General features: G+C 47.1%; 1 protein-coding gene across 4 annotated transcripts in view; it reads left to right on the forward strand.

Moving 5' to 3' along the window:
- Positions 1–1,254: 1,254 nt before the first annotated feature.
- LOC144784035 (GTPase IMAP family member 9-like) overlaps positions 1,255–21,691 on the forward strand; it is a 290,804-nt gene continuing 270,367 nt past the window's right edge. The window contains exon 1 of one of the 4 annotated variants that reach the window (XM_078662740.1): positions 1,255–1,420. Coding sequence is in view for 3 of the 4 variants with exons in the window: in XM_078662737.1 (XP_078518863.1) it covers positions 5,610–5,775 (166 nt within the window). In the remaining variant the exon portion in view is untranslated. Of the gene's footprint in view, positions 1,421–5,494; positions 5,776–21,691 lie in introns of those variants that run through there. The other 3 variants (XM_078662739.1, XM_078662738.1, XM_078662737.1) reach the window with 3 other exon arrangements.

Raw genomic sequence — 21,691 nt, forward strand, 5'->3', positions numbered from 1 at the left:
CAGATTCATGAATTCTATGCTCAGGGCAAGAGGCGACATCTGATGGTATAGCTATCAATAGTGTGGGAAGTGCAATGGTACCATTGTCTTGTGGGGTTATGTGTCCAATGCACCCAAATTATTGCTGTATTTTACTGTCCTGTCAGTGACCAGAGGGTAGTGGGGAGTAACAATTTACCTTGCTTGCACCACGGCTGGCCTGCTCTCCTACACCTTGCAGTCACGATCCTGTTTTGCGAGATCCAAGCGTCATTCTCTCCCTTGGACCTTACGACCATGGTCCAGTGCTCTGAGGCTTTCCAAAGTAGGGAGACAGGCAGCAGGATTGTTCTTCATTTTAGATATTTGTCCTGCATCCAGCAGCCACCTCCTGTTGGTGCCAAATGTCCAACATTTTTTGGCTGCCAAAGGACTGATGTAGGCAGACGTTCCAATCAATTGGGGGTGCCAACAAATAGTTTAGATGGCAAGGCTGAAGCAGCTCATCCCAGTAGGATGTCACAACACTGTTTCTGGGAACAATCACTGCGCAGAAGTGGCCATCATTTGCTAACATGACAACTGGGAGGCAAGACTTGTAAATAGCACTAGTATAATATATTTCTATGTTTCTATTAGTTTTAATACTTATGTTTTTTTTGTTTTATTGATATTTGCCCCAAGAACGTTGCTTCTTGCAAAACAGTTCAACAGTCATCAATCGATGGCACTTCCTGTGATGCCCTTTCATTTGATTTCATGCTGTATGTAATTTAGAGGGGCCCCACACATTCCCTTTCTGCCCGGGGCCCCAAAAATCCAAGGACCGGCCCTGCCGACACTGTTCTTTCTGTACCTCTGTGGATGAAACAGAGGAACACTTGTTCCTTTGCCTGTTGTATGCTAAAGCCAGAAGTAAGTGGATTGACCCTCTTTGCCCTGCATGAGTTTGATGTAAATTTAGGATTTGTAAAAGCTGTTCCTCAACAATAGTTACAGTTGCTGTATCAAAGTTTCTGAACACAGCTTGGCCCATCAGTCAAAAGCTGCTACACAAACCCTGATGTAATGATGTCTAAAAAGGTCCTGTTTTCCTGTACTTAATATTTTATTAACTTATAAAACTCTTTTATATTGCACTATCCATAAATATGTGAGTACCTTTGGGTTTTCCGATTGGAACTGTTTTTATTGGCAAATGTATTTTATGATGTCTTGACGATAAAACTATATTTTCAAACAATTAATAAACTTTTAATTTTGACTTTGTATGCAGGTGGGCACGCCAGTTTTATTGGTGGCCCAGTATGATCCCCTCCGGCCCTCCCTACAGTTCACTTCTAGAGACACCACTGAAGAAAATACCTGAGAAAATTGCCCGTGAACTTGGTAAACAGAATTGCTTTTTGATAACACCTTAACCCGTGTAACAGATCTGCTTGTATTAGATATAAACTGAAAGTGTCACAGACTGCAGGAAAGCTGCTCCAAGTGGGCCTTCTCTTGCTCTTACATCGAAGCTTTGCTGTTTACTGTGAACTGGACTTCCGGCCCATCTCCCTGCTCCCCTTCCCAGCAACGGTCATCGAGAAAATCGTCAACATGCAACTGGCCCACCACCTGAAAGACAACAACATATTGGACCCGTCCCAGTCCGGATTCAGGCGAAACCACAGCACCGAGACAGCCCTCATCGCCGCCACAGATGACAGCAGGCGCCAACTAGACAACGGCGAAACATCAGCCCTCATCCTCCTGGACCTGTCAGCCGCCTTCGACACGGTCTGCCATCGCACTCTAAAGACACGCCTCCTAGAAGCCGGAATCGAAGAAAAGGCTCTCGACTGGACCACGTCCTTCCTCACCGGCAGAACCCAGAGCGTCCGCCTCCCACCCTTCTGATCCGAAGCCACCGACATCATCTGCGGCGTCCCCCAGGGCTCATCCCTCAGCCCTATGCTGTTCAACGTCTACATGGCACCCCTCGCACAAGGGGCCCGTTATCACAACCTCAACATCATCTCCTAAGCCGACGACACCCAGCTCATCCTCTCCCTCACGAAGGACCCACACACCGCCAAAACCAACCTCCACGAGGGAATGAAGGCTGTCGCCGACTGGATGAGGAGCAGCCGTCTGAAGCTGAACTCGGACAAGCGGAGGTCCTCATCCTCGGACCCACCCCCTCAGCCTGGGACGACTCCTGGTGGCCGACCACAATGGGAACAGCACCAACACCCACAGACCACACACACAACCTGGGTTTGATCCTCGATTCCTCCCTCTCCATGTCTAAGCAGGTCAGCGCCGTCTCCTCCTCCTGCTACAACACCCTCCGCATGCTCCGCAGGATCTACAAGTGGATCCCGACCGAAACAAGAAGAACGGTGACACAGTCCCTCGTCAGCAGCAGACTGGACTACTGCAATACACTCTATGCAGGAATCCCAGCCAAACACCTACGACGACTACAACGCATCCGCCCAACTGATCATCAACGTCCCCCGCCGCAGCCACATCACCCCCACCTGAGAGACCTACAATGGCTCCCCGTCAACAAAAGGATCACCTTCAAGCTTCTCACCCACGCACACAAAGCACTCCACAACGCCGGAACAGCCTACCCGAACAGCAGACTCAGCTTCCACACCCCCACCAGCCAGCTCTGCTCCACCAGCCTCGCCCTCGCTGCTGTCCCCCGCATCCAACGGACGACCTCCGGCGGCAGATCCTTCTCCTACCTCCCCGCCAAGACCTGGAACACCCTCCCTACCCACATACGGCAGACCCAAGACCTACTCACCTGCAGAAGGCTCCTCAAGACCTGGCTCTTCGAGCAGTAGCCCCCCCCCCCCCGCCCCCATCCCCTCAGTACCTTGGGACCCTCACTGGTACGTAGCGCGCTTTACAAGTACTCTGATAGATAGATTGATTGATTGACCACACTTTATCCACCGTGACAGCGTGACACTTTATCCACCGTGATACGTTTTGGTGAGATTAAAGGACTTTTCTTTTCAAAAGCAAAACCCTTAGGCCATTCACTTATTATTGTCTCTGTTAAGTGGTTGTTGAGTTTTAGGCTCGAACCCCACTTTATGCCCCTGACGCCTTGGACTGCTCGCCTCGTCATCTGGAAATCAAGTGCAGTGAGCGCGCACTTGGTCCACTTGGAAGTGCTGTAGTAGGACGGAATTAAGTGCAAACAACGTAGGACGGAACTAAGGTAAAACACGCGAAACCCATAGTAGGGGCCAGTAACCCTTGTTTGCCCTGTGGCTCCCTGAACGGGGCCTGGCTCACTGTCAGGTCAAAGACACTGCCTAGAACAACTGAGCTTCACCTGTTCTTGCAGCTTCCGTTCATAGGCGGGACATCGGAGTACTGATCTAGAACGGCAAGCTTCTCCATAAAACCATGAGCTACGTAAACGTATGTTTACGTGTATGGCAGATTTACAAGCCACTTGCGCCACTTTTGCGTCACTTTTAACATGGAAAAAGTGATGCAAAAGTGGCGCACAGGGCTTGTAAATCTGCCCCATGGTGTTTTGTATACAGCAAACGTAGCCAAAGGCCGCAGCGCAAGCATTGTACATGATTCAAGACAAGATAACTTACTTACTTTCTCTTTGTGAACAAAGAAACGCGCTCCACCACAGCCTTTCTCGCTGTCATCTAATGCGGAACATCACACGTTTCTGAAAACCTTTTTAGATTTCCTATCCAATACTGCCACCCTAGGTTTGTTGTTAGAAAAACACTTTAAAATTGTATTTAAAAGTTTGTCAGAATTGATATATATAAATAGCGTGTGTACAGATGTATTGAAATAAATGCACAATCACTATAAACCTGATGGTAAAATTTGGTGGTGCCAGCAGCCCCATTGGGTTGCGGCTTTAAGAAAGACTTTGGGTCATGGAATTCAAATTTTTTTTTTTCTTGTAAACACCGGCCAAGCTCGGTATTCCATGCTAAATTACAAATACATTGGAAACAATGGGAAAGATTTACAAGGAACAGACACATGCTTACAGATGCATCGGTTCCCCTGCGCTTCCATGTGAGACCCTTGCGTCACCATGGATGCACCATATTTACAATAAGTATTGACAGATGTGTCAGAAATTCTGATGTATCTGTTGGCCCAAAAGTCACACATGTCTAGAGTCATGTCGCAAGCACTGCGCAACTCCAGCAATGCATGGGAAGGCCTATTCCCAATACACTGCGTCACTCCTTACCCCTGCTCCATGCAGGCGTGAGGTTTTACCCCAGTGGCGTCCTAAAAGTGGCGCAGTGAAATCTTCACTGCGTCACATCTACAAGGCTTACCCACATACATTATACCTGCAGGTATAATGTGGCACAGGTCTTTACAACGTGACACATCTACCTAGATGTGTCATGTTGTAAATAGGGCACAATGTGTTGCATTATTTACGCAGCCACTGCATCACTAAAAATGTGACTCAACGGCAGCACAAAAGTGATGCAGGGGCTTGTAAATCTGCCCCAATGGGCCTTATTTATGAGGTCTTGGGACACTTTTATGCCACAGTTGCATCCCTTTTTATGACGCACCAGCGGCATAAAAAATGCGCCACGTTGCATCCTATTCACAAAGTGACGCATCTGAGCAGATGTGTCATTTTGTAAAGCCCTTCGCTTCATTATACATGCATCAGGTATATTGTAGGCAGGGTGGGCGTTCCCCAGCAAAAAGCCTTGTAGGTGTCACTGTGAAATCTATCAGATTTCACTGTGCCACTTCTAGGCTGCTACTGCGTCAATATCTTAAACCTGCCTCACAGCAGGTGTAAGACTGACGCAGGCCCTTGCACATAGGGCTTGCCCCAGTTGAAAGGACACATTGCTGGGGTTGCGCCTCTTTTCAGACACACCTTAGCAGTGCACCACTTTTGCACGGATATGTCAGTAATACTGACATATCTGTCATTCTTTGCAACATGGTGCATCATACAGTAGATAGTTTGCGTCCATCATGTCGCAAGGAGGGCGCAGAGAAAACTGTTGCATCGCTGTTTTCATAAAGGCCAATTCCTTATAATGAATACTTCAGAGTAGCATCACCAAATTTCACTTTTTTTAAATACTTCATAGGGATACTTATTCATTCAGTTTCACGAAGCAGACATGTTAGAAACTTATTTACAACGGGGCAACACTGGAAGTGTGGGGATGGGTATAAAAATAAACAACGTCCAACATGCGTATCTCTCTACTAGGGCGTTACAGGAAATGAACCATATCTTTACATCAGGTCCATGAAACAGTCTAACACCAAACTCCTTTAAATTGACACACACCGAAACAAACTGAGATTTGTGGGAGAAAAATGGCTTGTGATAAATTCTGCACTTTGGTAGGATGAGAAGCCATCATTGAAATGTCTCTGGGTTCCAATGTTCATGATTTACAGCCAGAAGATCAACCTTTGTCTGCCCAGTTAAGCCACAGTGCAGATAAACATGAACGAGATTATGGGTTTTGCTAATCTGAAGGCTTGCCTGCATCAGACAGGGTATGCACAGATAGTCCAGGCCCATCCTTCTTCCCTGCAGAGATGATTCCAGGGGGCGGTGCCGGCTTCTCTCGAGAGGTGTAATGTACAAGGAACCACAACTCCAGCAACGACTGCAGAAGGCAGGACAACAGCAGGAAGGAAACAAAGAGCCCAGCCTTCACCCCAGCCCAGGAACACGCGGTAATGTACAGCAATGCTCTGATCAAGCCATGTCTCGTGTCTATTTACTACACGAACGCATAGAACGTGTCTGAAAGAAACTAGTACAGCGCCGTATTTGCCACTAGGCGCTATAACCAGTTAGTAACGCTCTCAGGTGCCCACAGAAGGGGAGTCAACAATAGCCTCGCATAAGGCCCCACCCGGGAGACTCCGCTCGTGGCACAGATTACTGACAGCCAATCAGAATTCCGCAGCCATTAAAACTGAGGGCACATAACACTGACAAGCAAACCTGTACTGATGTTAATGGATAGATGCCTGGATGTAAAAGATAGTGGAGCTCTTCTGGTAAGAGTGGGGGTCAGCTTACTTCCTTCGTGCCATAGGAGCTTTTATTTTAAAGTGGGGGTACTATCATTTTCTGGCTACCCTCTTGTAGCTACCATCAGTGGAGCAGGTGTAATGACACCAGGCCCCAGAGATTGACGGGGCCCATTGTACCCTTATAATTGTTGCACTTACTACAGCAACAGCAGTCACAGATAGCATTTTCCTTGCTTGCACCGAGACATCCTTTCTACGCTGCTGTCCCATTTTGCCACCTCCATGGTGATAGTCCCTTTGACTTTGTTCCTTGTAAGCCTGTGTTCTGTCCAACAGCGTCAGCCTCCGTCCCAACTACCTGACTTCCATTAGGAGCTCTCATAATCAAACAGACCTTGGCACTCAATAAGCAGCACCCATCTGTTTTTTTCAGATAGTTCTGAGTCCTTCCCATCTCCCCAAAAGAAACCCTCTCCAAGGCACGTGTTCCATTCAGTTTTAAAGTCAGCTCTCACATCATCCACCTGCCCGATTCAGGTATGGGCGTCTCCTCTCTAGAGTGTCCTTCTTTCACCTGAGCCGTTTGAAACCCTCAAAACTCCCAGGCCAATCCCCCACACACACACCTGCCTGGGCCTCTTTCAGGACTTCCATAACTGAATCCTGTCTAACCCACTTGACAACATGGGGGTGTATTAACAAAGGTATAGAGCTACCAGAACGTCATTTTAGTGACATTCTGGTGGCGCTATACCCTTCTCCACATTTACAAAGCAATGTTAAGACACTTTTTGTGGCTTAACATGCCTTGTAAATATTGCCCCTTTACAGGCATTACTTAGCGGTAAAGGGGCGTGCAATGGGTGTTGCTGTGAGCGTTCCACCATGTGATCATTTGCTTTTTGACGTTGCCCCATATTTACAAGGATCTGTAAATCTGAGGCAGTGCCAAAAATGAACACCATGCATGAGCAGGCATTAGAATGGCGAAACAAGGAGAAATTCTTTTTTTTCCCCTCATTTTTGCTTTTAGAAAGAGCAAAACACCTTTAATGATTGCTTATGTGCAGGAATGTGTCCCTTCCTGCACATAAACAATCGTTAAATAATTACTATTTGCAACTTCCATAGATGAAGCAAATCCCCATTATGGCACTTCCTGCAAAAAATCATTCCTGCAAACTCAAGCAACTTTGCACTATGGCGCAGGGGTGTCTGTGTTGGCGCTACGAAGTTAATTATAGCGCCAGTGCTATGGAAAACATAGGAGTGTGCCGTATTGTTGTAAATACGGTGCATCCCGGCATTTTGGGAATGTCTGAGCGGCCTGACATATCATTGTAAATATACCCCTTGGTTTGGTCCAGGAAAAATCAAGGTATACCTGTGTTTTGGGTTCCCTTTGCTGTGAAAAAAAGGGAGCAGCAACACACAGTAGAATCCCAGTAAGTGACCAGCACTTGTCATTTCAATGTAACCTTATGTCTCAGATCATTCTTTGTGGTCTTGCTTATATTTTGAGTCAAAGTGGCTTGTTCAACCCTGGATTTTTGGTAAGAGGCCACAGAGGTGAAAGTCCCTAGGACAGTAGCCCTGTGCCACTCTGCTCATTATTCTGAATGGCCCGGAATGAATGAAGGAATGAAAGACAGAGGGGCATATTACCAAGCAATAGCGATAATTATCGCTATTGCTTGGTTAGAGACCAAAATTTACCGCTGAGCTGCGGCGATTTTTATCGCAGATAAACCTTGGTATTACCAAGGTTTACCGCAAATGCGATAAAAAACGGCCGCAATGCATGAATATCGCTGAAAAGTCAGCGATATTCATGCATTACCGAGCTAATGCTCTTTGCCATGTTATCCACCTCTGATTGGATAACATGGCTAAGAACTGCTCAGGGCAGGTGTTAGGATTTGGAGATATTCGCGCTTAGCGCGAATATCTCCAAAAGTTGGTAATAGGAGATAGCGATGTTAGCGACCGTTTCCAGTCGCTAACATCTTGGCACGCCCACTTTGCATGTCATTAGTGATAAATATCACTGACATGCAAAGTGGGGCCCAAGATGGTCGCTATCTCCTACTAGCTGTCGCTAACTGGTGTTAGCGACAGCTAGGTAATAGGGAGATAATTTTATCTCCGCTTTCTTGGCTTTTAAAGCCAAAAAAGCGGAGATAAACCCCCTTGATAATATGCCCCAGGATTTATAAAGCGCATAGTCACTTAACAGTGTCCCAGGGCTAACCGGCGCAGCATCTGTGTTCCTGAGCAGGAGATTTCACAAGTCCCCTGGCAAGCGCTCTACTATTTTTAAATGTTGCTCACCAGACTGATCGCCAGATTTTGTCAAAGGGGTACACCCAGATGGAATTCATTTTATTGTAGGTGACTACCATCCCATGACTAAGCCATTTGTCACTAATGATTATTAACAGACAGCCTATAGCTATGGGCATTGGGCGTTTTACACTTAGACTTTTAAGTGAGCAGGACTTAAAAAACATTAGGGGCCTCATTTATGAGAGTTGTCGCATCGATGCGTGAAAGCAGCAATGCGACACTTCTCTTTTTTTTTTTTTTTTTTTTTTTTATTGAGAGTTCATACCAGAAAATACATATACATAAATGCGTACCTAAATACATAAATAGATACGTAAAATTATACCATCAATAAAAGAACAGAAAGAATAATAAACAATAAACAATAGACAGGTTAAATAACTACAATACCAGTAAATCATTCATTTGAACTTTTGCTGTCCTCCAAGTGGCTTCGGGGGCCCAAAGTTGCTTACCCATATCCCTTATCTTCGCTCCCTTTAAATCATATAGTGCTTCCTCAATGTTATGTATATCCAACATTCTGCACATCCACATTTGAAAAGTAGGAGCTTCTGTATCCTTCCAGGCTGCACTTATTAAAATCCTAAGGACTGCTACAGAGATGAAAACTAAAGCTTCGGCCTCAGTACACATATTTAATTTCACATCACATCCAATTATTATCAGGGTAGGGGATAGATTAATTTTGACGTCAAGTAACCCCTCTAAAAACCGCACTATTTCAGTTTTAATAATTTTTAGTTTTTCACACCCATAGAACATATGTATAAGATCAGCTGGACCATTTCCACATCTGGGGCAGTTACTATCTGCCGCTTTCCCCCAAGAGAATAATTTTTCCGGAGTATAGTATAGATTGAATAGCGTTTTGTAGTGTTGGGCCCTGAGATTCGAAGAGCGCAGAAACCTCTTATCCATAGCTAGTGCCTTATCAAGATCTACTTCGGGATCCCCCAATTTTTTGGACCAGGTGGTTTCCATTTTCCCCATATCGTCCATCGATGCATCATTAAATATTTTATATATATCCCTAATTCTATGGCCCCGACTTCAGATACTCAATTAATTCAAATCTCCCAAGCAAAGTGATACGTATCCTAATTGATTTAATTCTATTGACAATCTGTAGGTATTTAAACTCTTGATAACCTTGTAGTGAATAGTGTTGCGTAAGTTCTTCAAGTGTCCTACAGTGATCTCTAATCATTATTTGCCCCAACTCCACAATGCCCTGACTCTCCCAATGACGCCACGCTCCATCCCTACTAAGGTTTGGAAAGAGTGTTGAGTTCCAAAGCGGTGTGCCGTGATGGATAGTGGGTATATCTAGGATTTTTTTAACAGTTTTCCATGTATACCATACGTCTTCAAGCGTCTTGAATCCAATTTCCTTGTAATAACTCCTCTGAGTTCTCCTTAATAAGAGCCCTACGGCTTCACTTCCCACCAATAGCTGAAAAATTAATGGTATCACCGCCTGCCTGAGGGTTGGGCCCCCCGGATGAAGTAGGATAGCCATGTCTGTTAGGAGACATGCGAAATGATAGCTCTTGATATCTGGCAATCCCAACCCTCCTCTATCTTGTGGTAATGACATATATCTATTTGATCGCCTTATTTTACCATATTGCCACAAAAATTTCATGAACATAGCCTCAATCTTCTTAATAATCTTCTCGTCAATTTTAAATGGGATTGACCTTAATTTATAAAGCACCTTGGGAAACATTGTCATTTTTATAACGTTAGCCCTCCCAATCAATGACAGCTGTAATGAATCCATTCTTTTTAGTTCTGTTTCCATCGAATGGATAAGCGGTGTGTAATTATCGTCAATTATTCTTCCTGGATCTGCATTTAATATTATTCCCAAGTAAACTACAGATTCTAGGTATCTACCATCCAACTTGGCTATTTTTTTAGAGCATAATATTTGTGTTTTGTCCACATTTAATCGGTAACCTGACACATCTCCAAACTGACCGGTTATATTAACTACCTCCCTCATAGCTAACTCTGGGTCTTTTGTGATGACTGCTAAGTCATCCGCATATGCGAGAAGTTTAGTCTGATACCCATTTGATATTACTGGTTTAATAACCGCACTTATTCATGCTTATTAATAGCATTGTAATTTGCTCAATTTCTTGTTGTGGTGCACCTTTGCAGTGGTTTAACTTTAATAACCGCACTGTTCATTAATTGTGTGATTAAGGGGTCCATGTAAAGCGCAAACAAGATTGGAGAGCATGGGCAACCCTGTCTCGTACCCCTTGTTATGTTGATCCTATCTGATCTTTCCCCATTGATTGAATTCTTGCCGTAGGTGATGAATACATAGCCTGAATGGCTTGACAGAATCTAGGACCAAATCCCCTTGCCTCCAGAACCTTCCATAGAAAACTCCATCTGACGCGATCAAATGCCTTCTCCGCATCGAGGAGGATCATTGCAACCTCCTCCCCCCTAGCAGCACCGATGTCAAATAAGGTGATAGCTCTCCTAATATGGTCTGTGGTTCCCCTTCCTGGGATAAACCCATGCTGCCAGGGGGAAACCAAGGACGCAATGATCCTCCCCATGCGAGTGGCCATGATTTTTGCATATAGCTTGTTGTCACTGTTGATCAATGATATTGGTCTGTAGGAGCCCGGGTTGGTCTTTGGTTTTCCTTTTTTGTGAAAAATCACTATATTAGTTTCTTGCCAGGACTCAGGTATTATTCCAGTATTCATAACGCCATTAAATAGATCTAAAAGCATTGGTGTTGTTTCCTCCCTTAGACTTTTGTATAGCTCTACCGGTATAGCATCTGGGCCCGCGGCCTTTCCGCTTGCCAGGTCTTGCAGAGCTTCCAATACCTCAGACATTGTGATATCTTGTTCCAGAGATTCGATCTGGACCGGTTTTAGCTTACTACCCATGTCTAGCCAACTTATATTTGGGGCCTCTACACCTGCTTCCTGCTGATATAAATCTTGATAGAATTTCCTAAACACCTCCAAAATTTCACCGGATTTATCGTATATGTGTCCCTGATATTCAATTTGTGTCACTATATTCTTACTTGCCACCTGTCTAATTCGCAGGGCAAGTGCTCTACCTGCTTGCTCACCAGTTTCGTAAAAGCGTGATCTCTGTGCCTGATAATTTGCTGCCGCCTTTCTTGCTAGTTGTTTCTGGATCTCTGCTTTTAGGGAGTTTACTCTTTGTAGACTCTCGACAGATTGAGCACCTACAGTTATATCTTGTCTGTGTTGTGTCTCTGCCTCACTCAGCTTTCCCATCAATTCTTCCCTTTCCCTGTTAATCTTTTTCCATACGTTGGTAGTATAACTTATGGTCTCTCCTCTTAATCCTGCCTTAAAGCTATCCCAGACCCCTCCCCTTGATGCACTATACCTATTAGCATCAAAAAAGGCCTGGGACCATGTTTTCATATGAGTGATGTAATCCATATCTGCTAATAGTTTTTTATCAAATGTCCATGGCCTAGGAACTTTATATGGTTTATTGATGACCATATTTAGGGGATTGTGATCTGACATGATTTTGGGAAGCTTGTTTATTTGGACACTCTTCAGCAGGGTGGTCGAGATCATGAAATAATCCAATTTCGAATATTTGTTAAAGGGATGTGAAAAATAAGTAAACCCAGGATCTCCACTCAATAAATTTCCCCAGACATCGTCTAAGCCATGTGACTGCATCATTGAAGTTATTGCTCTAAACACCCTTGGCTTCCTGCCTATGTATGGGCTATCATCCGAGAAATTAGCAGAAACGTTAAGATCCCCACATAATACTATGGGGGTATGCCAGTCAATTAGTTCATTTTCAATGTGACTAAAGACCTCTGACTCATCTGTGTTAGATCCATTTACCGAGCAGATAGTGATACCTAAATTCATTTCACAAATTGCCCATCTTCCTAGTGGATAAGCCTTACACCTTTTGGCCCCCCCCTAACCCCACTTTACCAATTATGGCCACACCTCTTATCATAGAAGTCTGGGATGTACATGAGAGCAATTCATAGCCTTTAAAGTTCAACCAGTGTTTTTTCCTCCAGGGTAAGTGAAGTGGGTCTCTTGTAGACATATTAAATCTAAGTTTATCATATTTAGATATTGTTCAAACTTCCCCCTCTTTTTCCAATCATTTAATCCTCCAATATTGAGAGATCCAATCCTTAGCTTAGGCATATCTAGTTTTCAAGTATTGCCAGTCCATCAACCTGTCCAAATAACTAATATATACACAATATACATAATGGGAACGTATCCTTAGTTTCAGATTTACTCTTTCATTCGAAATCACTTTACCAGTATGAACTCTCTTCAATTTTTTAGTTTCTCCCCCCACCCCCGCCACCCAACCCCCTTTTCCCCCCTCCCTGCCCCACCCTCTTATCCCCCCCCTCCTGCCACCCTTTGAGGCAACCTGGGTTTCGACTCACCCAGCTGTTGATGGCCGTGCGTTCTGTACGCCTGGACTTGCCCCTGGCCTGATACTATTTGAACCTAGAGAGTGTCAACCATATATCAAATAATAATAGTTTGTCGGCACTAGATTCCCTCTTCTATTCAGTTGCCATTATTTTGTTTCATTCTTGCTTCAACCTCCTTAAGATAGGCCTCCGCCTTGATTTCACTTATGAAGCTCCTCGTTGAGCCTTTGTAAGTTATTTTTAAGCGCGCCGGATTTTGTAGATAGACCGTTGCTCCCAGCTTTTCAAAAGGGGCAAAACGTTGTCGCATTCGCCAACGTCTTTCTACTGTTGCGTGTGCGAAATCTGGTCTTGCAAAGAACTTAAAACCCCTATATTCTCTTTGAGCCGTTGGCCTGGCCAAGTCATATACAGTGTCACGTACCAGAAAGTTTCCAAAGTTGACTAAAAATGCTCTGGGATATTGCGGAGATGTCTCTGACCGTTTTGGTTGTGTTAGTGGAAAGCGGTGTGCTCGGCATACTTCTCTATCCATTTCCCAAGAGTTGAGTTCCGGAAAAGAAGATTTTAGTAGATTAGTCATGAAGCTTCTTGGATCACTCCCTTCCGAGCTCTCAGGAATCCAAAGAAATCGAAGATTATTCCTCCTTGCTCTATTTTCTTGGTCTTCGACCTTTATCATTAAGTCCTTAATTATACCCTCGTGCTCCTTTGCTTGAAGTTGTAGTTTGCCAACGTCTGATTCCAAGTTTTCTGCACGAACTTCTACCGAGCACATTCTATCAGAGATTTCCAGGCATGTATTGCCAACTTTATTGATAGCACCTTCCAATTTTTGAATAGCGACATGGTTTCTTTGGCTATCTTTCTTTACGTCCTGATGAAAAGTTTTTATTGATTCTAGGACTTCACTAAGTGTGGGCTCTCTGTGCTTCATCTGCTCATCGTCATCCGGGATGTCGGAGATATTCTTATTTCTTTCAGATTCAACGTTTGATTTACGATGAGGGCTTTTACGTGAGAGTTTGGTTCTCACTATTGTATGTTCTGGGTTGCTTCCAGGATCTGTTGTTTCATCATGAAATATTTTTGAGTGCCTTTTATGTTTACTTCTTTTTTTCCCCATTTTTTTGTTGGTGTATTATCGTATATTAGGGCATTTTTAGATCCAATATCTGTTGGTGAAGGTACTTTTTTGTCCTGTTCCTCCTGTCCGGGATCCTCGCTAAGATCGCTCTCTTCACTGGATTTGCTGGATTCGCTGGAGATTGATATTCCTGTCTCATAGATCTCTGACTCAGAGTCATCGGAGACTTCTGCTGAAGCATACCCTTCCATCACTGGGTTTATATTCGAGGCTTCTACTGAAATGCTCCCTTTCACCAATGGACTTATGTTTGAGACTGCGTCTATGTTAGGGCCAGATCTGCTTTCTTCCCTCATATTTTCATGTTCTAGATGCTCTACTGGAGGTGCAGCTTCAGCTGCCGCAGTGATGGCCTTATTTTGCAATCCTTGTTGATCCATTGTAATTAATACAGTTTCATTGGGAAGGCGACTTTGTTGTCTTTCTTTGATTGCTGGGCTAAATATGTTTGAAATTCTAGGTTGGGAGCCTATTGAGTGACCAGTTATGTTAGCTGCAGCTTTTAAGTTTTTAATCGTTTGTAGTCTTTTGGCCTTTTTCTCCAAGAGATCAAGATTCTCTCTGATTGCCAATTCCTTTTCTGCCTCTTTTGCTCTCTGTTTTTCCTTGGCTTTCTTTTTTGATTTCTCGGCTTCCTTATGGAGTTTCTGTTCATTCTGTTCATTCTCGATGTTTCTATTTCTTCCATCAGGCTTGGTAGCTCTTGTTTTGCCATCATTATTTTCATCATTATTTTCCATCGCCTTATAACCCCTGGTTTCGGGTCGTCTCTGTGTTTCTTTTATTTTCTCAGTGCGCCCTCCTTGCGACATGATGGATGCATCATATTTACTGTATGATGCATCATGTCGCAAGGAATGATAGATACGTCAGTACTACTGATGTATCTGTTGCCGCATAAGTGGCGCTTTGTGAGGATGTATCTGAAAACAGACGCAACTTCAGCAAAGTGTCCTACTCCTGCCATAAGGCATGTGTAGGGTTTTAAGGCATTGGCATCCAAGAGGTAGCACAGTGAAATCTTATAGATTTCACTGCACCACTCCTACGACCCTTTCTTGCGGGGAACACCCACCCTGCATGCATTATACCTGACGCAGGTATAATGTAGCACAGGGGTTTACGAAGGGGCGCGTCTGCCTAGATGCATCACTTTGTAAATATCGCGCAACATGGTGCATTATTTACCCCGCCGCTGCGTCACAAAAAGTGAAGCAACAGCAGCGCATATGTGACGCATGCGTTCATAAAAAAGTCCTCAGAGGTGGGATACACACAGTAGTCTACGCCTGTGTGTATGTAGTCCCTAGGTTGTAGGATGCTTCTTAAGGGATAGTGGTAGTTAAAGCTTCTTTAACCGATTCCCTGCATGTCTCCTGCAGGTACTGTCCTCGTCTCTCTCCTTCCTTCCTACTAAATATAAAGTTAAGTCCCTTTGCCTTTTTAGGTTGAGCCTGACCCATCGCTTGCTATGGTCTGGCCAGACCTTAAGTAAGAAGGGCTTCAAAAAATGCTACCCAAAAAATGCGCTGGCTACAGCTTGCAATGCATGTGCTCGTGCACGCGCTTTAGCAGAGGTGCCATATGGCATTTCTCATGCTCATTAAGGTTCCTGTGCTCCTTGCATTCCCCCCTCCCTTTTAGCCCATCCCTTTGAAGCGCTGCTCGCATTTCCCTCCTCCCCCTTCTGGGTCTTTGGCTCCTTGCATTCCCACCTCCCTTCTCGCCCAGCCCTTTGTTAAACTCTGTAGTAAAATGTACAAATGCTCTCACTGTGTGGTGGGCCTTGGTAGCCTTAATTTCATCAATGCAGATTTATTTGATTTGATTGATTTTTTGCCCCAAATTATATCCAGGTAGCCTTTATAAGGTAACTTTAATGGGAAGCAGTGATGTCGTCTTTATCCTGTAGTCTATTAGATTTAAAATTATTTTAGAATGACCAGTATTTCAAAGCTTCATCTCGAAGATTCAAAATTACTTTAAGCTTTACCCGAGTGTTATGCATCTAAATGCTGACATCCAATATAGCATTTACCAAAAAGCGTTCCCTTTATGCCTTTCAGGACCCTTGAAATTCAAAGTTCTTTCCCTCTTATGCCTTGTTCGCTGTTACAAATGCGTCTTTCTATAATTTGATTTTCAAATATTCTTTTGAATGCAACAAAATCCAAAGTCACTTGGGTTGCATTACATTGACCCAGATTTTAAAGAACAAACATTACAACCTCACTATTTTCAATGTCATGACTCTCTTCTACTGAAAGACAGAACAGCATAAGTAATCTCTTTTAATAAATCTTGATATGACCATATAACACTACACTTCTACTACATATTACTACATGGACTTTAACAAACGCCATGAGCAGTAGCAATTTAAAAGCAGTCTGTCTGACAAAGATACTGGATTTCGAAAACAAAAAAATGACTTGTGTTACAGTTTTTTAATCATTTCCTCAACAGGTCCTATTAAGGGGTTATTATCCCTTTTTAGGGCACCGAGGGCTTATAGGAGAACCCATCCTTCTGTAGTTCGTCGTCTGACCAGATTCTGTGCCATAATTACCACGAAGTACACGGAAGTCACCTTAATAACATGGCTTAGCGCTTTATGAAACTCCATCAATAAATAAGTGAATAACATTTGGTATCTGCTCCTCGTACCGGTATCAGAGTTAACACCCAATCTACTGTTCTGGGATGCAGGGTGCCCTACACATGTTTACAAACATTGAGTTGGACTCATATTCATGTTTTCCACGAAACACATGCCTACAGGGGTTCGATGGTTGCTGTGGGATTCCCAACACGCTCTGCCATGCAGTATCAACTCTCTCTCTCTCAGGACACCCCCCACGCCGCACGGCTCACCAGCGGCCCCCCTCACTGCTGCTCGTTCTCCCTGCTCCATTTGCCGGCCCGTTTTCGTGCTCACTGTAATTTTCCCTATTGTTGTGTGTTAAACTTTGCATTTGTACTTATTTTCATGTTCTTGCGTTTTTAACTTCTGCCTTTCATTACTTGTGCTATATCAGCGTGCCTCGCTTTTCCCTCGGGTGCCCCCACCCGCTCCCCGCCGCTGCTCCATCGCGGCCCCGCCCCCTTTCTTCGTTCTGTACCCGATTGGCCCCCCCCGCTCCCGCCTCCCAGCTGCTCCGCCCTCCCACTTGGCCTCATATGGAGCCCGCGCGGCGCAGGTGAGTGTGACCTGGCCTTAGGACACCCCCCACGCCGCACGGCTCACCAGCGGCCTCCGCGCTGCTGCTCGTTCTCCCTGCTCCATTTGCCGGCCCGTTTTCGTGCTCACTGTAATTTTCCCTATTATTGTGTGTTAAACTTTTCATTTGTATTTATTTTCATGTTCTTGTGTTTTTAACTTCTGCCTTTCATTACTTGTGCTATATGAGCGTGCCTCGCTTTTCCCTCGGGTGCCCCCACCCGCTCCCCGCTGCTGCTCAATTGCGGCTCCGCCCCCTTTCTTCGTTCTGTACCCGATTGGCCCGCCCGCTCCTGTTTCCCAGCTGCACCGCCCTCCCACTTCGCCTCATATGGAGCCCGCGCGTACGCGCAGCGGGCGCGCCGATTGTGCGCCGAAGGTGCGCCAAAGGCAAGCCCGTCTACGCCCGTCCGCGCCTGGACCATGCCCAGCGCCAGGACCCCTGGCCCTCGACGATACCAGCCCACATGAAGGACTTACGACGCCGACACCCTCAACACACTCAACACCGGATGGAACCCCGCCTGCTACCAAGCCACCCCAAAACGCACCGACGGACCCTTCACCTGCCAAGCCTGCAAGCTCACCTGCCTCCGGACCTGCACCGCACCCGCCAAGCCGAGCACCAGCAACACCCACCTCAAGTGCATCCTGCACAACACCCGCTCCATCCACAGACACGCCGTCAAACTCTGGAACCTGCTCGACACAACATCACCAGACGTCGCCTTCCTTACAGAAACCTGGATGAACGTCTCCTCAGCACCCGACGTCGCCATAGCCATCCCGGACGGATACAAGATCACCCAGAGGGACAGCATCAACCAGACTGGAGGAGGCATCGCCATCGTACACAAGAACACCATCCGCATCTCAACCAACTCTAACGACACCTTCACCGCCGCCGAACACCTCCACTTCCAGATACACACCGACCCCAAGACGACCCTCAGAGGCACCCTCATCTACAGACCCCCGGGACCGCGCACACAATTCAGCGAAGACATCGCAGACTTCATCAGCCCATACGCCCTCACCTCCTCGGACTACATCCTCCTAGGAGACCTCAAATTCCACCTGGAGAACAACAAGGACAGCAACACCACCACCCTGCTGGACAACCTCGCCAACCTCGGACTCAAGCAACTGGTGAACACCCCCACCCACTACGCCGGCCACACGCTTGACCCCGTCTTCTCCTCCAGCAAGCACATCTCCCTCAGCCACTCCACCGGACTCCATTGGACAGACCACAGCTGCGTCCACTTCAGCTTCAGACGAACCACAACCCACCACCACCCGCAACAGGCTCCTCGCCGGAGCTGGAGCAAGATCACAGCCGAGCAGCTCACCACCTCCCTCAGCCAGAACCCTCCCACCAGCACAACGGACCCCAACGAAGCAGCCAGCAACCTCACACAGTGACTGACCGCCTGCGCCGATGACCTCGCACCACTAAAGAACCCTCCCAACAGGCCCGGCAGCAAGAAAGCCCCCTGGTTCACCGACGAACTCAAGGACTCCAAGAAGAACTGCGCACCCTCGAGAAAGCCTTGCGCCACGACCAGACCACAGACAACATGACCGCCCTCAAGCACGCCACCCGCAAGCACCACCAGCTGATCCGCACCACCAAGAAAACAGCATTCAAAGATCGACTGGACAACAACGCCCACGACAGCAAAGAACTCTTAAGCATCGTCAAAGAGCTCTCCAGCTCTCCAACCCAAGTGCCGGAAACAACAACATCACTCCTTCGCAAGACCTCCGCGACTCACTCGCCTCTTTCTTCCACCGCAAGATTGCTGACATACACAACAGCTTCGGCGCACCAACCACGCACCCAACCAACGAACCAACACCCCCCACCACCACCCTCTGCAACTGGACCCCGATCAGCACCGAAGACACCACCCGCACGATGAACACCATCCACTCCGGATCTCCAACCGACCCCTGCCCCAACCACGTCTTCAACAAGGCCGACTCCATCATCGCACCCCATCTCCGGGACATTATCAACTCCTCCTTTCACACCGCCACCTTCCCGGAAAGCTGGAAGCACGCCGAGCTCAGCGCCCTCATGAAAAAAACAACAGCGAACCCCACCGACCTCAGGAACTTCCGCCCCATCTCACTCCTCCCTTTTCCTGCCAAAGTCATCGAGAAGACCGTCAACAGACAGCTCGCCGCCTTCCTCGAGACAAATGGATCCCTCGACCCCTCGCAGTCCGGCTTCCGAGCCAACCACAGCACCGAGACCGCCCTGATCGCAGCCACTGATGACATCAGATCCCTGCTCGACAACGGGGAAACAGCGGCCCTCATCCTCCTGGACCTCTCCGCAGCGTTCAACACTGTCTGCCACCGCACCCTAGTACAGCGCCCCAGCAACATCGGAATCCAAGAAAAGAAACTGGAGTGGATCATCTCGTTCCTCGCCGGAAGAACCCAGAGAGTCCGCCTCCCCCGTTCAGATCCAAGGCCACCGAAGTCTTCTGCGGCCTACCACAAGGATCATCACTCACCCCAACCCTCTTCAACGTCTACATGAGCCCCCTCGCAGCCATCGCACGCCAACACAACCTCAACATCATCTCCTACGCCGACGACACTCAGCTGATCCTCTCCCTTACCAACGACCCGCCACCTCCAGAACCAGCCTACAAGAAGGGATGAAAGACGTCGCCGAGTGGCTGAAAAACAGCCGCCTGAAACTGAAATCGAACAAGACGGAAGTCCTCATCCTGGGATCATCGCCCTCCGCCTGGGACGACTCCTGGTGGCCCCCAGCCCTGGGCACCACTCCCAAGCCAACAGACCACGCACGCAACCTGGGCTTCATCCTGGACTCCTCCCTTACGATGACCATATAAGTCAACGCCGTCTCCTCATCATGCTTTAACACCCTGCGCATGCTCCGTAAGATCTTCCGATGGATCCCCACCGAGACCAGGAAGACCGTCACCCAGGCACTCGTCACCAGCCGACTGGACTACGAGTACACCCTCTACGCCAGAACCACAGCCAAACTGCAGAAAAGACTCCAACGCATCCAGAACGCCTCCGCACAACTCATCCTGGACATCCCCCGACACAGCCACATCTCCGGCCACCTGAAAGACCTGCACTGGCTCCCCGTCAGCAAGAGGATCATGTTCAGGCTCTTCACCCACGCACACAAGGCTCTCCACGACCTGGGCCCCAAGTACCTCAACGACGGCCTGACCTTCTACACACCCACCCACCAGCTACGATCAACCAGCCTTGCCCTCGCCTCCGTACCACGCATCCGCAGAGCCACCGCCGGAGGAAGATCCTTCTCCTACCTGGCAGCCAAGACTTGGAACTCCCTCCCCATCCACTTTCGGCTGACCCAGGACCATCTCTCCTTCAGGAAGCAACTCAAGACCTGGATGTTCGAGCAGTAATGGACCCCCCTCCCCCCAGCGTCTTGAGACCCGTCCGGGTGAGTAGCGCGCTATACAAATGATTGATTGATTAATTGATTGCTCTCTTTTACGCACACAAGCTATCTTTCTCCCTCTCTCACATACTCATGCACGCACTCATGCACGCTGTCTCTCTCTCTCTCCCTCTCCCCCTTTCTCTCACACACACACAGGCACGCACACATGCACGCTCTCTCTCTCTTTCTCACACACACACACACAGGCACACATGCACGCTCTCTTGCACTCACACACGCGCACTCACACGCATACTCACACATGCAGGATCTCTGCTCTCTTTCTCTCTCTCCCTCTCTCACACACATGCACGCACACATGCACGCTCTCTCTCTCACACCCACACACAGACACGCACACATGCACATTCTCTCACTCACACACACATGCACAAACACATGCACTCTCTCTCTCTTTCACTCACACACACCCACGCATGGGCACATGCATGCTCTCGCTCTCTCACACGCATGCTCGCACACATGCACGCTTTCTCTCCCTCTCTCACACACACACATACACACGCACACGCTCTTTCTCTCTCTCCCTATCTCTCGCGCACCCACACAGGCATTCATGCACACATGCAATCTCTCTCTTTCATTGGTGTGTAGTGCAGAGGCACCATTGATACCTGCTATGCACGGTAAGTCATTCATTGGTGCTATTATTATGATACAAGGACCCCTTGTTTCCTGCCAGGCCTCCAGCACTGGTGGCGTGGTGGGGGTAGTTACAGTAAGACCTTCACTGGTGCTTTTAGCTTCACTGTGGTATGATACAAGGACCCCTTTGCTCCCTTTCAGGTCTCCAGCACTGGTGGCATGGTAGTGGCCGTGTGCAGTGCCAAAGCACTTTTGACTTCTGCTATGAAAGGCATTCATTGGTGCTCACTGCTTCCAATAGGGCCATGGCTTGACAGCAGGCAGGCCTCTGATCCCTGTCAAGTCTCCAGCAGTGGTGGTGCATCATTCATTCCAGTTGCTCAGGGCTGGTGCCTGTTAATGATTCTTCTGCAGCTGCGGAGTCAGCAGTGGGTG

Source organism: Lissotriton helveticus, chromosome 10 (genome assembly GCF_964261635.1).
Source record: "Lissotriton helveticus chromosome 10, aLisHel1.1, whole genome shotgun sequence".
Classification (NCBI taxonomy): domain Eukaryota; kingdom Metazoa; phylum Chordata; class Amphibia; order Caudata; family Salamandridae; genus Lissotriton; species Lissotriton helveticus.